At 52.5% G+C, this 16,030-nt stretch overlaps 7 protein-coding genes across 7 annotated transcripts, besides 6 other annotated features; 3 read left to right on the plus strand and 4 right to left on the minus strand.

Moving 5' to 3' along the window:
* Positions 1–2: 2 nt before the first annotated feature.
* Positions 3–26: a microsatellite.
* Positions 3–27: a microsatellite.
* A 33-nt stretch (positions 28–60) lies between these two features.
* Positions 61–96: a microsatellite.
* Positions 61–97: a microsatellite.
* A 100-nt stretch (positions 98–197) lies between these two features.
* On the minus strand, positions 198–875 carry ACLA_072130 (mitochondrial fission 1 protein; the record flags this gene model as incomplete). The annotated part of the gene is made up of 3 exons (XM_001275605.1): positions 198–530; positions 611–704; positions 769–875. 3 exons carry the CDS (start codon positions 873–875, stop codon positions 198–200), a joined length of 534 nt encoding a protein of 177 aa, XP_001275606.1.
* A 393-nt stretch (positions 876–1,268) lies between these two features.
* ACLA_072140 (kinetochore Spc24 family protein) lies at positions 1,269–1,985 on the plus strand (the record flags this gene model as incomplete). The annotated part of the gene is made up of 3 exons (XM_001275606.1): positions 1,269–1,295; positions 1,350–1,747; positions 1,808–1,985. 3 exons carry the CDS (start codon positions 1,269–1,271, stop codon positions 1,983–1,985), a joined length of 603 nt encoding a protein of 200 aa, XP_001275607.1.
* Positions 1,986–2,246: 261 nt separating this feature from the next.
* Positions 2,247–3,197, minus strand: ACLA_072150 (uncharacterized protein; the record flags this gene model as incomplete). The annotated part of the gene is made up of 1 exon (XM_001275607.1): positions 2,247–3,197. The coding sequence occupies one exon, from the start codon at positions 3,195–3,197 to the stop codon at positions 2,247–2,249; it is 951 nt and encodes a 316-aa protein (XP_001275608.1).
* Positions 2,539–2,613: a microsatellite.
* A 77-nt stretch (positions 3,198–3,274) lies between the features above and the next one.
* Positions 3,275–3,302: a microsatellite.
* Positions 3,303–3,445: 143 nt separating this feature from the next.
* ACLA_072160 (med21 domain-containing protein) lies at positions 3,446–4,080 on the plus strand (the record flags this gene model as incomplete). The annotated part of the gene is made up of 2 exons (XM_001275608.1): positions 3,446–3,487; positions 3,553–4,080. 2 exons carry the CDS (start codon positions 3,446–3,448, stop codon positions 4,078–4,080), a joined length of 570 nt encoding a protein of 189 aa, XP_001275609.1.
* Positions 4,081–4,745: 665 nt separating this feature from the next.
* On the minus strand, positions 4,746–8,343 carry ACLA_072170 (putative SNF2 family helicase/ATPase; the record flags this gene model as incomplete). Its single annotated transcript, XM_001275609.1, has 2 exons — positions 4,746–7,525; positions 7,584–8,343. The coding sequence occupies 2 exons, from the start codon at positions 8,341–8,343 to the stop codon at positions 4,746–4,748; spliced, it is 3,540 nt and encodes a 1,179-aa protein (XP_001275610.1).
* An 879-nt stretch (positions 8,344–9,222) lies between these two features.
* On the minus strand, positions 9,223–11,621 carry ACLA_072180 (1-phosphatidylinositol 4-kinase LSB6; the record flags this gene model as incomplete). The annotated part of the gene is made up of 2 exons (XM_001275610.1): positions 9,223–10,071; positions 10,128–11,621. 2 exons carry the CDS (start codon positions 11,619–11,621, stop codon positions 9,223–9,225), a joined length of 2,343 nt encoding a protein of 780 aa, XP_001275611.1.
* A 2,979-nt stretch (positions 11,622–14,600) lies between these two features.
* Positions 14,601–15,638, plus strand: ACLA_072190 (putative GATA transcription factor (AreB); the record flags this gene model as incomplete). The annotated part of the gene is made up of 2 exons (XM_001275611.1): positions 14,601–14,831; positions 14,928–15,638. The coding sequence occupies 2 exons, from the start codon at positions 14,601–14,603 to the stop codon at positions 15,636–15,638; spliced, it is 942 nt and encodes a 313-aa protein (XP_001275612.1).
* Positions 15,639–16,030: the final 392 nt, after the last annotated feature.

Below are 16,030 nucleotides of genomic sequence, written 5' to 3' on the forward strand. Positions count from 1 at the left end.
GCAAAAAAAAAAAAAAAAAAAAAAAAACAACGCCTCATATGCTAAACAATTCCCGGACAGGAGAGAGAGAGAGAGAGAGAGAGAGAGAGAGAGAGAGCAAAGAAAATGAGAGTCAGAGAAATCCCAGCCGCAATATAGCCCATCATATATACACATACACCCGTGTCCCCCATCGACTGGGAAGAACTGTGGCCCTCTCATCGTCTCTTGGCAGCACCCTTGAAGACGATTCCACCCACCAGTCCAGCTGCCAGAGCCAAACCACCTACGATCGCAATCCCCATCAGACCCTCTTTCGAGACCTTGTCATCGATGAGCGATCCGAGGCTGGCCGCTTGGAGGTTCGCCGGCTCCTTCTCCAGGAGGAGGTCGTTGTATCGTCGGGCTTCGCCGTAGTTCCCAAGCTTGTAGTTCCCGAGGGCTAGGTAGTAGAGGCATTCCCGCCGGCGCTCCGGGGAGGCGCGGAAGATCTCTGACAGGAGACGGACGCCTTCTTGTTGATCGGTGCGAGCGTTGGATTTGATCAAGCCCTGGCTTTGTCAGCTGTGACCGACAGTCTAAGGAAGAAAAGAAGCTCCTCGTCTTCAAGTAATATCGTCGGGAGACATACCCATGCGTAGTTGAACTTCGTCTGGATTCCCACATAGTCGCCCTCCTTCTCATACTGTGCTCGCAGGACCTGGAGCTCTGCTGGCTTCAACGGACTGAAGGTGGGGATGTATTAGCTTGGTGTGCAGTTCACTGGGGAATCTTCGGAATGTAGCTGACCTCTCCGCATCGGCCGCATCTAGAGCAACGACGTGGTTAGTTCTGGTGCACAAGTAGAACAGCTGCAGCCTGGGGGGTGTGTACATACATGGTAGATTGGATCCCATCTTGTGTGTTTAAGTTATGGCGATAGAAAACGTTTGAGTGAAGAAGACACCGCTAGTGAGGATACTTGAAGAAAATGTCCTTTGAAGCTGATAACCAGTCGGAGGAAGCAACGAGAATCACCGAGTCGAAGTAGGCATCATATCGCTACCTATTCTTCATGTCTCTCCATCCAGTTGTTTCGTCACCCACTAACATGCGGCTGTGCATCCACAAGCTGTGGCGCTGTGGCGGTTGCTCCCCCAACGGCCAAATCGTCAACACCAGCGAATTCCCATCAACCAGACAGTACTCAAGCTCCAAAACCAGAAGAGGAAGACGCTACTACGCAAAACAAAAAGGAAAAAAAAAAAAAAGAAGAGACCTACTCGCAACATCTAAACCCTTCTATCAAAATGTTGCTCGACGAAGATCCCGCGACGGTATGTCATCCATGCATGTCGTCATCCTACGGACTCCAGACTGACAATCTCCAGCTCATCCATCACACCATCGGCAATTTCAATATCCAACCGGACAAGCAAGCTGTCACCCGCATCAATGACTCCTTGTCAACTCTGCAACAATCCCGCGAACTCCGGAAGCGCGATGCCGAGTCCGCTCTGCGCAAGCTCTCCCGGAACCTCCAAGCTCTGACCACGCAGCATGAGGAGGCCGTTGCAGCGCACGACTCGGCCAAACACGGGGCGCAGATGGTTGAACTCGACACAAAGAAGTTCCGTATTGCCAAGGCGGCGACGGAGTATGAGATCGAGGCGGAGCGGCTGGAAGGCGAGCTGGAAATGCTCAAGGAGAGGTTGGCCGATCTGGAAGCCCAAGGACTGGAGGGTGATGAAACTACGCGAAGGGAGAGAGAGGCTGATGACGCGACTATGTGAGTTTCAGCTTTGGCGTCTTCATGAGCTATGAGGAAGAACTAACAGTGTTGAACAAGTTTACGGCTCAAGATCTACCGCTCCATGGGCATTGACATCGAGGCGGACGACGCTGGCAACTTTGGCAAGGCGGTGATTCGGAACAGTCGCAAGGGAGATGTGCACGTGGTCAACATCGACCCGAAGTTCTCGCGGTTCTTTTATGCCAACTACTTCTGGTCGACGATGCAGGGTTGATCGAGTGTGCAGTTTCTCTTTACGGCGTATGACTACCGGGCGGGGAGTATCTTTCAGGCGTACAGTTGGAGTCTGGGGACTAATGATGTGATGTTCATGGTGTTCTTCATGTGTTTGCGTCCTTTCTTTTCTTGGATATACCCAAAGGTTTATGCAGTATTTCAACGCAAGATGATGTCTATCAGCTTTCTTTGTTATTGGCAGAATCGGCCATTATAAACGGGGCAAGGCCTGCCTGTGCCGCGGCGATGACGGATGGGTTCAATTATCCTCACCAGAAGACTGTGACTTGTTCCGAAGCGATTGTAGGACCTTCGCCCTATCTGCATCAGTCAAAGTGCTGCACGTCCCCTTCCCTGACAAAAGCGGCTTCTCATCAGGATACAGCCGCTGTATCAGATCCAATAATTCACCCTGGCGACTCGTGGGCGCGTCGGCACCCGAATCCCACAGCTGGAGCCAGTCAGCCTGCAACTGAGCCATGTGCTCCTCAACCTGATCCATAGATGGCATTTGACACCCATCCCAGGTCAAGCCGATCCGCTTGCGCGACCCAACATCACCATCACCCCCACCACCGCCATATAACATCTCCACCCCCAACGGCCCCAACCCCAGCTCCTCCACCCGCGCATTCCACAGCGCCTGCCGCAGCTCCCCGTCCCGCTCGACCATCATCCATAGAACCGGCCACGCACTGCGCGCCATCGCCTCCCGGACGCCCTTCGTCGCCTCGCGCGGCCCAACCAGGACCCCGACCTTGGCGACGCCGCGCCACCCCACCGGCGCCGACTGGCGGAATGTGCCCTCGAGTTCGCGCACGAGGTTCGGCCCCAGCTTCGTCTTGAGAGACTTGCACTGCACGAAGACGCGGAGCGGGTGTTCGTGTTGCGGGAGGTGCCAGGTGCCTACGAGGTCGATGCCGGCATCGTCGCGGCCGCCGACGCGGTGGAGGTCGAAGGCGGAGCGGCGGAGGGTTTGCTGGACGGTGTATTCGTAATGGGTGCCTATGTAGGAGGTGCTTGTTTGGGGGAGTGAGGTGCGCTGTGCGTAGGCGAGGAAGGAGTCAAGGTCATTGTGGTGTTGGGAGGGAGAGGGAGGGCGAGGTGGGAGCTTGAAGAGGCGGCGGGTGAAAGAGTCGAGGTGGTGATTGATCGGGCAGGCTGAGAAATGGCGCTGGAATTGTCTGGTGAGAAGGGAGGTGTGATTCATGTCAAGTCATGTCGTTGATGTGAGCAATTCTTCCTGGATGATATAGCAGAGTGGTTGGGGAAATTTGAGACCTGCGCAAAAAAGAAAAAAGAAAAGAAAAGAAAAACAATCGCCGCTTCCTTCTCCGCATCATCCATCCACTTTCTCCAACTTCTCTTCTTCTTCTTCCTCCGATCAAATGAACACTTCCCCATCGTCACAACAACAATAACCTCACCCTCAACCCTGACAAACACCGTATCTCCATCATGGCCGACATCCTCACCCAGCTCCAGACCTGTCTAGACCAGGTAAACCTCCCTCGCCTCACCACCACCCAATCCACCCCCACCCCCAAGATCTAACCACATCCCAGCTCGCAACCCAATTCTACGCAACAATCGGCTACCTAAGCACCTACCACGACAACTCGCCCGCAACAACACCCACCAACATCCCCAACGCCGCCCCCGCCCTCGCCAAAATCCCCAAGAACTCCACCGCGCCGCCCGTCCCCGCCGGCGCTCCCGTGCCCTCGCAATCCTCGCCTCCCCCACCGCAAACCCAGCGCGGCGCAAGCGAGGCCGCCGCGGACCCGAACCTGCCGCCCGCGCCGGACTCGCCGCGCACGTTCGCGAGCCGCCAGCGCGAACTGGCTCGGGACCTCATCATCAAGGAGCAGCAGATCGAGTATCTGATCTCGGTGCTGCCGGGGATTGACTCGTCCGAGGCGGAGCAGGAGAAGCGGATTCGCGAGTTGGAGGCGGAGTTGCGCGGCGTGGAGGAGGAGCGCGAGGCGAAGATTCGAGAGTTGAGGACGTTGGGGAGGACCTTGGAGAGGGTCATGGGGGCGGTGGAGACGGGCATCTATGGGGATCGGGCGGTGTTGGAGAGGGATTCGTGAAATGACTGAGAACTGGTTGTTTGCGATTCGGGATGATTGTTGTGGTCGAGGCAAGGCATGCTGAAGCGAAATGCTATATCCGGGTTCGTGGCTATGACAAGTGGAAGCTACGTCAAGAGCAACATGATTGAAGTCTACGCGCTATGTATCAATTCCTAACCCGGTATTGATGGAAATGAATCACCATTAATATGATTAACGAAATCATGGACTCGCGTCCCGGCCCTCTTATGTAGCTTTCCCTATAACATCTCTCCCAGATGATGGCATCTATGCATGCGTGTAGCGGTGTATGATGTTGAATGTCACAAATGCAGCAAACCCCAGTAAAGGCAGAAATCTCATTCAAACTCCAGAACCATAGGGGGAAAAAATGCAGTCCAAGGCAAAGGCAACTCCGCGAAAAGCAAAACCGTGTCAAACGCCCGGGTATCAAAGTCCGTCTTCCCGTGTCCCCCAATTAAGATTAAGTGTCCCGAAATGAAATGGTAGAAACCTCCAAAGTATCTGTGGAAGCCTCCAAGAAGAAAGTGCATCATATTGAATGGAGAATGATGGATGCGGCCCCAGATGGGGATCTTCATGTCGCTTCGTGTAAGACCATAGAGGATTCAGGTCCTATTATTAGCCAGTTTGTTGTGGAGACCATCGGCTTCCAACTGGTATCATTTAAAGAGGCTTCTATACTCTCTCATACGATGCTCTTGAACATCTTTCTTGTCGAGTTTGCCCCGGTTCATGCTCATGTCTGCCAGCTGCTGCTTCCTCTTAGCAAGCTCGAAAATCTTCTCCTCAATGCTCCCTTTCATGATGAACTGGACTGTCGTAACATCGCGCGTCTGACCCAGTCTGTGCACCCGATCGATCGCCTGCGCGACAGCTGCCGGATTATACTGCGGCTCCATGATGTAGACTTTCGAAGCCGAGGTCAAATTCAGACCGACACCGCCAGCACCAATTGTTGCTAGTAGGATGGTGGTCTCGTTGTTGCTATGGAAGTCCTCCAACGCTCTGTTGCGCGCGGGGAGGGTCATGCTGCCATCCAAGCGTGTGTAGCCCGTGATGCCGTTGTCTTTCAGTGCAATTTCGATGAGGTCCAGATGCGAAGTCCAGGCCGAGAATACCACGCTCTTGATAGGCAGCTCACTGCCCAATCTTTTGCTCTCTTCAGCAGATTCCATGAGGTGGGCCAACAGCGCCTTGGTCTTCGTGTGTGGCCCTTCGTACTCGCCCAGCGTCTTCGCTTGCCTTCGGTTCTGCTTTGCTTGTTCCTGGTCTCGGAGATATTCCTGGAGCCCGTTGGCAGTGATTGTTGAGTAAGAGACAGGAATCCACCCATCACAGACGCCGCACTTGATCGTGTTGGTGGGTTCGACTTGGCCATCAAACGCTTGCTTCCATCCGGAAAAGCAATCCGGACAGAGAACGTCAAAACAGGGGAGCACGATGGCCATCGCGGCATTCTGGTCACCTGCACCGGTATCTGAACCTGGTTCTTCTAAGCGCTTGCCGCACAGAGCGCAGGCGTCGGCAGATGATTCTTGCATCAAATTAAACATCTCATAGGCCTTTTTGTCTACCACCCCGCTCGATTCGCCTGCACCTTCTTCAAGATCAATTGCATCCTGCACACTGATTCCTTTGATCCGCTGACGGTCTTCACTATCAAGTAGCTCTTTGCCGTGTGCGCTGATCTGTCGCAAGATCATCATGGCTTTCAGGATGTGGTGGTACATCCGCCCCTTCATCTTTGTCTTGTCCTCTCCCGCAATGACCCTCATCATCACATTCGACTCCCTCCGGAAGAACTCGTGCAGCTGCTTCTCCTTCTCCGAGAATTCCAGAGTGATGATCTTATCGTGCCGAGGAGGGATATCAATCTTGTCTTTGACCCGGCGTAGCGTAAAAGAGTCAACAAGTACCCTCAAGCTTGCCAGAACTGTCGCATCACCCGTCTTGAATCGGCTGAGGATATGCATGCCGAATCTGGCTCTGTCGTCATATGGAAACAGTCCAAGAAACTTGGTCACGGAGAGTAAGTCCTCGAGCCGGTTCTGGATTGGCGTACCAGTCACAGACCAGCGACGCTCGGAGTTGAGTTTGAAGATCGCCTGTGTCTGTGCAGCACTCTGCTCTCGAATGGTGTGCGCTTCGTCCAGAACAATGCGGAACAGGTTCATCTTCGTCAAGGGACTCACCCCTCGCTTAGAACTCTTCCGCGACAATTCAGAAAGGACGATGCTGTAGGTGGTGATGACCAAGTCGTAGCTTGACAATTCGTCTACGTCTGTGGTTCTGGAAGAACCGTGAAAGACGTAGTAAGATATTGCGCCCTCCTTCAGGTGCTCCTTGATCTGCGTCACCCAGTTATTGACAGTACTCAGAGGAACCACTAAGAGAGTCGTCTTGGTATTGCGAATACCGGGTAAGCTGCGCACGAGATCTGGCTGCGGTATCTTCTTCGCCCACTCCTGGGCTTGATCCAAAGATGAAGTGGTAAGTGAGAGGATACTCAAGGTCTTTCCAAGACCCATCATATCTGCTAGCAAGCCGCCTAAGCTCTGCGGTGGCTCTTCATCAAGCACAGTGCCACTGATGATCTCGCGATAACGCTTTGCCCCATTGGGACGATATTGAATGCGCCAAAGCGAATTATTATCCTTCTCATTCGGCCCAAACTTGCGTGGTTTCTCCTTCTCAGTCATGAACCACAGTGCTTGCTTCTGATGGCGGAGCAAAGGAGTCACTACGAGACTTGGCGGCTCCATTTCAGGGAGGTTCCCAGCGCTCTGAAGCTGATCAAACATCTTCATCACAGCATCGTTGACCTCTTCAGCGGTGCGAAATTCGAAACTGACGCCCGAACGACTCCTCGCAGCTATGGTGGGCAACAAGGAAGCTGCCTGGGCTCTTCTCCTCTCAGCATGAGGATTAAATACTGGCACTCCTTGCTCGACAGAGAAAGGTGTTCCCAGCCAGACGTTGTGCTGCCCAAGGTGTCTGCCAACTAGCTCAGCGTCCTTCCTTAGACCGTAGAGGTTGATGGATGCTCTATACAGAGCAGAACACGGTGCCCATGGCATTTCGCCCGGCAACCGCCTTCGAACGTCGAGTCGAGCCGTGATGGTGACCTTCAACGCATTGGAGTCAAGCAATGGGGTAATGACAGACGCAGTCTTTGCATCAACCGCTCCGAATAACTTTCCGTGCGGGTCTGAAACATTGATTCTAGTGTTGTTCTGACTTGCTTGCCTCTGCACATCCAACTTGATGGACGGCCAATCATGCGCTGAGTCACCGAAGATACCCTGAGGGGAGGGCTTGGGGACGAGTTGTGCTTGTATCATAGCATTCTCCAATTTCCCATAGCAAACTTTCTGAACACTGAGATTGTTCGACCCAGTGACCTGCAAGTCATCATCATCATTTGCGTTGGCCGACGGATCTGTGAGTCTCGGTTAGCAAACCCAAGAACTGTAGGCTAGGCAAAAAAACTATCTCACCAAGGGTCAAGTCAACAACATTTGGCGTAGCCGGTGAAGGATAGTCCGGTTCCCCCTTGTCGTCTTTCATGTATTCGCCCAACTCGGTATTCCCGTTTCTCGTGATAGCCCCGGTTCTGGCCGTTTTCGATTTCTCCTCGTCATTCTCTGTCTTGATCTTTTTGTAGGGACGATGAACCCGCTTCTCTACGCCGTACATGTCTTCTATGAGACTGCCGGCGCGCGCTTCGACGTCACTATCAAGATGGTCTGAACTGCGTTTCGCATCGTTGTCATCGTCAGAGTGTGCGCTCGTAAACTCAACGTCCAGCGCTGGCTCATTCGTGACAACCTGTCGCGGCGATGAATCTGTACTACTTTGAGCTTCCGAAATGGCTGATTCGGGCTCGAATCTCGATTGCGATTTCGAGCGCCGCTTGGACGAGGGCTGACGGTGCTGCGGATTGAGCAGCCGATGCGCAGCGGAAACCGTGCCGGCTGGCGCAACGCTCGAAGAAGCACCGCGCGGTGACGTGCTCGCGTTTTGAGTGCCTGCTGGGCCGATGAGTAAGTCAACTGGGTCCAAAAACACAGGGTCATCCGGAGGGGAGGGGCAACGGCTGGACGATGGGAAGAGATGAGAGGGTTCATGAGGGGATCCAGGCCGCGTGTCATTGCGGGAGACAGGCGTCGCATACGAGAGATCTGGGTCGTTACCATTCTTTTGTAGCTGTTTTTTGTAGGCCCTTGGGTCCAGAAGCAGGGCGGCGCGGGACGCCATGGTCCCTCGTTCACCTTATGCGGGTATCTGAGACGCTGCGGCGAGTCTGGCTGTCCGTCGCGCCGATTGAGCGAGTCAGAAATAGCGAGGTACTCAAGCTATCCAAGGGAGTCTGCGCAAATAGGAAGAGGGATTCCAGAGTGGAAGATCTCGCAGTGCTCGCGAAGAGGGGAGGTTTATCTAAGAGCATATGACTTGAAGGTGGAGAATGACGGATGGCGAAAGGTTGAGGAGGCTTGGAATGAAGCCGACGAGAAGCTGATCAACATTTGTCCATCGCTCAGCGGCTCTTGAACGATGGCAGATCTCAACCCAAGGAATTTTTGAGCAGAGAGGGAGGAGAAAGTGGCAGATCATGCCCTCACGCGCCGTGGAGTGGTTCTGCCTCGATCAGATATCGCAGAGGGCCAAGACGCCGATAAGAGTTGCTCGCTTATCAAAGCAGCGTCACATGGGCCTCACTGTCACTTTACTTCACAATGAGCACAGCTGGGGAGAAAAGACGCTGGATTATGAGGTATAAAAAAAAAAATTTGTATTCACATCATATACTACATGTTCTGTCACACATTTATGCCGTCCTCTTAGAAGGCGTCGAAATATTAGGAGAGGAACCAGCGCAAAATCTATATACAACGATTTTCTCCCAAACCAATGCCGCACCTGAAAGCAGGACACCCCATGCCAGATTGCCATGATCAACGCTAAACAGGAGAGTGTATGGAAATGTAGTGAAGAAAAATCAAGAAGGGGGAGGGGAAAGAAGTAGCAAGCAGAGGGATGAAGAAAGGTCACAAAGAAAGAGGGCTAGGTTGTGGGGGAATCGAAGGTGTGCAGGGCAGGGAAAGGAAATAAGGTGAAGTAAGATTCGCTGGCAGATCAGCACCAGGTGAAGACCGGGTTCTTACTCTTCACGGCTTCTAATCGCTCAACGATGACTTTGCGGTGATTTCCCTCCATGCCTTCGGCAGCCGCATAACCAAGATCGCCTTCAAGATCGTCGCTACCCCAAACAAATTGTGCTTGGCCATGGGCACTTGATACTGAGCTCTGCTTGCGACGGTGCTTGTGTTCTGGTCTAGAAGGTGGTGGAGGCCAACTGCTGGCGGCGTCCGCCCCAAGGCTTAGGCCGTCGACACTGTCGCGGCCAAGAGTAGCGGGGCTGGCACCGCGAGTCGCAGCTTGTCCAAGCTCACGGTTTCGCGAGAGCTCGAATCTGTTTGGATTCGGCAGTTCATTTGGAGGAGAGTAAAGACCCAAAAGATCTTGTTCTGGTGCCGAATGCAGGGACATGGAGGCACCGATATCCATTTCTTCATTGTCGGGATCATAACGGTCGTGTTTGTCATAAGTTTCGTAGCTTTTCACTTTGCGTTTCTGAGCGTCGGTGGATGGTCCGCGTAGCGGAATAGCAACCGGGACATCCACCAAATCATCCCACACACATACTCTGGTCCTCCGGGTGAGTTCCAGAGGGCCATGGTCCGGGTGCTTCAGAGTTTCAACCACATTCCAAGCCTGTCCCTTCATGACCGCAATCTGCCTTGCAAACATGCTCTCCTTGAAATCATCATCCTGAGAGAATACGCGTCGGAGCGCCATTTGGGTACCGCTCCACCAGGCCGTGGAGGTGAGAAGCGGCAAGAAATGGTCCCTGGTCTTCTGAGAGAATGGCTGACCGATGAGGGAGACGGGGAGGAACAGCCAGCCGAAAGGAAAGCTTCTCCACTAAGAATTGTTAGTAAAACCTCGATTCGACATCATGATAGATGAACAAGACTTACAGCATCAGGATGCTTCCACGGCCATGACAAACTATTGTCAATAGCCCCGATACTAATCGTGGCCTGCGGTTCGGTTGAATTCAGTGGCGTTCCCGTGCGACTCACGGCCACCATGGTCTCGTGCCTTCTGTAGGGTAGTGATGCGGTGCCGTTTCTTTCAGAGTTGACAGAAATAGGACGGGCTGGAGGCAACTGCTCGTCGTCGTCGTCCTGCTGACCTCCCTTTTGTTTGGGGGGTTCGGCCACGATCGATACCTCCTCTGTCTTCCAATCGATTTTAATCATCCAATTATCCAATCCACGGTCAGTATTTCGCATGATGTAGTCCAGAATAACCAGTTTTTCCAGCTCCTCCCGAAACGACTGCTTCAACTGTTCTGTCCAGTAGAACCGGCGCTCCCGACTCTCATCCCGCGGTGATTGACCCGGTACATCGCGGCGGTCATCATATTCGTCCTCATCGTCCGAATGGATCCCTGACGGGCGACAAGCCTCGTTCCATGGCCGCTTCTTGCGCTTTGGAGCATCCTCGGCACGGAACCCAGTGTTGGTCTGGTCGGGCCATGGATGATCACGCAGAAATAAGTTCGCATCCTTGAATCCTTTCAAGAAGACCTGGAAGCTGCCCGCTTTGGGAGGCAGCGACTTCTTGCCCATCCATGCCTTTCTCCGGTCCCAAAAGTCATAAAAGAAAGATTTCGAGGAGAGGTACACAATATCGGTGTAGGGAACAAGGTTGGTCCGTAATCGAGCGTCGAGAACGTATGCCGCTGCTTCCGAGACGTATGATAGATTGGGAATCAAACATGCTCGACCGAAGAAGCAGGGGAACAGGTTTCTGTGCAGCCACTTGGTCCACTTGGGATTCCGAGAAGCGTACGGCTCCTCGTCCTTCGGCTTGAAGACACCCACAACTTTCCCTTCACTATTGCGAGCGAAATAACTCCCTGAACTGCCCTGCGAGATCATGCGCGGCTGCACCCCCAACTCGATGGCGGTCCGGACACTTTCCACAACCGCCTCGAATTCCTCCCGTGCTTGATGTTGTTCAGTCTCAGCTTCCTCCGATTCGAGTTCCTCGGCTGTGATTGGTTTAACTCCTTCAGGAGGCTGGAAAACCGTGTGATAGATCTCGAGTTTCTCCTCCTCATACGTCTTGCCCTTGACCCGGTTGATCTTGAACTTCGAGGCAAACTCTTCAGCCCAACGCTCGAGTCGCGCATTGATGGCCTTGATGTCGACCCCAGAATTCCGCCGCGCACGGCGATAATGCCCACTCAGTCTCCTCCGGTGTTCAGGTGGCGGCGAAAAGGCCGAGGCCATTTGAGCTCGACTGGATATTGGGGCATATCGTGGGGCGGATTGTGAAATCGTACCGGAGGGCTCGTTGAGGTCATCTTCGTCCGAGTAATAGTACCCATCATTGACGCCTCGGTCTTCTTCTTCCTGAGCCAGACGGGCATAGCCGGACGTTGCAGGTCGGTTTTTAGGCATTGTGATGACTTCGAGAGTTTGTCTGTCTCAGGAAGCCGGGGAGGCGAACGGATTCGGGCTCATCTGAGGGTGGAGGCAGCCGGAACAAGAGAAAAACGAAAATTCAGAGAATTGATAAGATAGATTGGGAAGAAAATGAGTAAAGAGACTCAAAGCATTACTGGAGAATCGCGACAAGCAGCGACCCAGTCTAAGGAGAAAGGCTTACGGTTACGGATACCTGGAGCAGTCTCGTTGGATCGCCGTCATGATGAAGCGCGAGAGTGGTCATTACCGTACGGATACCGCCGTTGACCAGCGGCACAATGCATACCAGCCACAGTTGGAGCAAAATTACCGTACGACACCGCCACGACCCTATCCCGTGTGGCTCCACTTAGCCTCCACCGGGGCTCAGAGCTTAAAAAAGGCCCCTGAAAATAAGTCGATAGCATGATAGTTATGTAGTTAGTTGGCCGTTGACCCTTCCCAGTTGGCTTTGGAAAGAGACCGATAGAAGTACTTCGGGCTATCACCATGATGGTACGAGCTTTTCGGACGGTCAATTGCAGTGGGATCGCGGCTGCTGATCGTCTTACATGAGCATTGATTCATTCTTCAGTTCGGCATCTACATACAACGTTCCAATAATGAGCTCCCTTGACCAGCTCCCCAAAGGCAAGGTTAGGAATACGACAATCCTCAAGTTTGATCTCTAGGAAGACAAGCTCAAGCATATACTTGGAGAGTATTACAAGAGCCAACCACTTTTGAACTCATATCACAACTTGAATCCATGCTAGGTACTAGCTTTCAAAGTCACCTCATCTTACCTTCTGCTTCGAATACCGCGAATATGAGGCAGAGACGGTTAGACTACTTCTGTTCCTCGGTGTACTGAATACGGACTATGGGAGACGTCTCCATGGGTTTCCCTCCAATGCTTAGCAGGGGAGCCGAAGCTTCACCTATCATTGTCATGGTCGAGGAATGATCAAGGGGTATTCGAACGGGTGCGCACAAACAAACATGTGGAAGAAAGGGGGACCCCAGGGGCATCCAGCAATCAAGCATGAAAGCCATTTGGGAAGCTCAGAATTTATCTGAAAGGACGAGGTGGTGCCCTGCATATTGGAGCTGGAGCTGCACCTTCCTCTCCATTTTGCTCTTCAAGTCCAACGACATAAGTAGTAGATAGTCCTGGGGTAGAGTAGATACTTCCTATAGAAGGACTTTGATAGAAGCACATCATTATGAAAGACCATGTATATCAATCAGAGTCGAAAAAGAACATCATCCGGGCACATACTCAAACAAATACCGACTCGAACTCGAACAATAAAAACGGCCATTCTGCCAAGCCATCGTCCCGATTGCGATAAAATAATAATCGATAGTCCCCGAGACGCGCGATAGATAGCCAGTTCCGATAATGGCAGAAGGGCTGCTGCGATATTTCCTCACGTCTCGTGTAACTCATCATCTCCATAGATTCTCTGTTTCTCCTTCTTCTCTCTCATCTTCTAATCATCTTTCCACCTTGTGATCCTTCATCTGTTCCCGCGAGTCCATTCATGGTAAATTCCAGTCGCTCCTTTCACTGTCGTTCCTCTGCTGGCCCTGTTTATCGCAGCCTCTTGTGCCTTGATCTTTTGTCTCATCCGACATGATATTTCCCCCGGTCTCACTACTCTTCGTCGGATGATTTCAAAAGCGAAAAAAAAAAAAAAATAATCGTTCAATTGATAACCTCTTCTGTATTTTTTTCCAGTTTTTTTGAAGGAATTGAAATCAAATCCACCTCTTTCGTTCCCCCTTTCTTTCACGAGGCTGGAGTCCCTTCGTGATTGACACAAGAGCGAGCCCAGACGCCGCGGACAAGCAACGGGAGCAGCAGACCTTAGCTTCTTCCTGCCTCGATTCGGTCGACTTTGGCCGAATTTCCAGCCAGTCCTCACCACTCCCTCCACGGTGGCTTCAATTCTTTTCCGGGCGTCGCCCATCGACCCAGCCCTCCATCCTCCGTCGCCGCCTGCCTCCCAATCCCACGACCTTACCAACTACAACCATACAGCTTCCTCCATAGACGGACATTCCGCGTCTCGCCAACTGGGAACGGATTCTATAGCGGGTGCGTTGCCGAGTCTGTCATATCTCGTCCATACCGGTTCTGATTTGTGCTCCTTAGAGCAATCCAACTACAGCCCTGACAATAGCAACGGCATTGGGAACAGCTTTCCCGGCCCTAGCTCTCTCGGACTCTCTGCGCTGGCATCAGTCGCGTCTGCCCCGACCTCCAATCTGCGGTACGTATGGATCTGACATTTTGCTACGATAAGACTCCCCCTGCAAGTCTTCACTGGCGGGGATGAGGATACAACAGCTGCGATAAGCCGGAGTTTACTGGTATTTCCTCCGCCACTCGTTGCTGGGGCCTTACCTTTTATTTTCGGTTGGAGCCAGTCGAGTTGTGTTGTGATCCTCATCCCCAGGCAGATAATGCAACTCTCGTGCATTACCAAAGGGTCAATCGGGTTATCTCTCGGTGCTGACAGGATCTTCCATGCTTAGCGCCTCTAGCAGCAATGCAAATCTAGGCATGGCCAACATGACCTATGCAACCTCATCTCCAGCAGCCATGACCGGAGGACAAGGCAATAATCCAGTGAGTGGCCGAATCAATTCCATTAACTTTCTGTGCCAGCGTGTTCTTATCGCATATGTGCCTTATCTGCCTGCCATGTCGTTTTCCCCTTGAATTGTTCTGTTTTTTTTTTTTTTTGGCTCTGATTTTCTCACCCACTTTCTGTTATCTATGGGTCTTGGCGCTGCTCCCGCACACCACCCGCTTTTCCCAGTTTCTTATCATCAAATCTCTCCCGATCTTATCAACCCATCATTGCACTCCCAATTCATCCACTATCAGCGCATCGCTTCCTCCCCCCAATCCTTCTCTTCCTCGTCGGCTAGCTCTCTACTATCGCGTTCCCTTATAAGACTATGGCGACAACTTTGGCTGATCAGAAGCGTTCTCAATTACAGCCTGTGTGCCAAAATTGTGGCACATCCACCACGCCTCTCTGGCGTCGAGACGAACTTGGCTCCGTCCTGTGCAACGCCTGTGGCTTGTTCCTCAAGTTGCATGGCCGTCCTCGTCCGATCAGTCTGAAGACTGATGTGATCAAGAGTCGCAATAGAGTCAAGACCGCCGGACAGGGACCGAAGCGTAAGGTGAGTCTAGATGACTAAAAAAATTTTCTTATCTCCTCGGTCGACCAGCCCTATGTGAGATAAGGATCGCATGGATTCTGACATCACATCTTGCAGTCCAGCAGCGCTGTCGACGCAAATGGTCTTTCGACCTCGAGATCGGACGATGGCACTCCTCCACTGGGATCGCAGGGATATCGTCGCGCGTCGAGAAAGACGTCACCGGGGCACTCGGATCGATCCAATTCACCAGTATCCCGAACAGAGACTCCAGGAATCTCTGGCCTGCAACAACCACATCCACACATTTCCAACATTGCGCCTCAGCATATGTTCGACAGCGTCACCCTCGCTGATCATACTTTGACCGCGGCCAATGCCCTTCCTTCGTTGCAGCTGCATCAACCAACTCCCACGTCGACTTCTTCCGCTGTGGATCGGCACCCCGATGCACCCCAGACATACGAGGGACTCCTTGCTGCCAACGCCTCATTGAAGACACGCGTGAGCGAACTGGAGCTCATTAATGGACTTTTCAGGGGCCGCGTTGCGGAACTCGAACAGAGTGACGCGACTGCACGCCGCTCTGAGATGATCGTTCGCGACTCCGAAGCACGTCTTCGTAGATCTCTTGAAGAAGCCCAACGTCGAGAAGAAGATCTCAAACGGCGCGTGGGCGACCTTGAGCGGCAGTTGACCGAACAGGTCAGCCTGAACACCATCACGAACAATGACGGTTCTGACGAACATTTGGCCAAGAAGATCAAACTGTCCGATGTGGTAGAACACCCATCCGATTCACCCAACAAATCGCCGAAGAGCATTTGAGCCCAGAGACCGTTAGTCGATTGTGGAAAGCGTAGCCCAACACCTTGCAATGACCAATCTGGAGAGAAGAGAGAGAAAAGAACCAAAGAAACAAAAAAGCACCAGCCTTGCGACGGACCAAGGCCTTCCCCCCCTCATCTTTCTTGATACCCTTTACGAGTATTGTCATTGGCTGGATATTACCGGGATCGATTTAATATCTGTCTTCTCACTTCTACACCCCAGCGCCTTTCTGTTGTCTGCTTTTTCGAGCTGTTTGCTTGGGTTTTGTCGCTCCGCTACCATGATGTTGCCCTTGTCCATGTCGATTAAACATGACGGAGATCGACTGAAGAGCAGCTTGCGTGGATCGACCTACCCATGAAAGAAGCGAAAAAAAAATGAAATCCAAA

Source organism: Aspergillus clavatus, genomic scaffold (genome assembly GCF_000002715.2).
Source record: "Aspergillus clavatus NRRL 1 1099423829791 genomic scaffold, whole genome shotgun sequence".
Lineage (NCBI taxonomy): Eukaryota > Fungi > Ascomycota > Eurotiomycetes > Eurotiales > Aspergillaceae > Aspergillus > Aspergillus clavatus.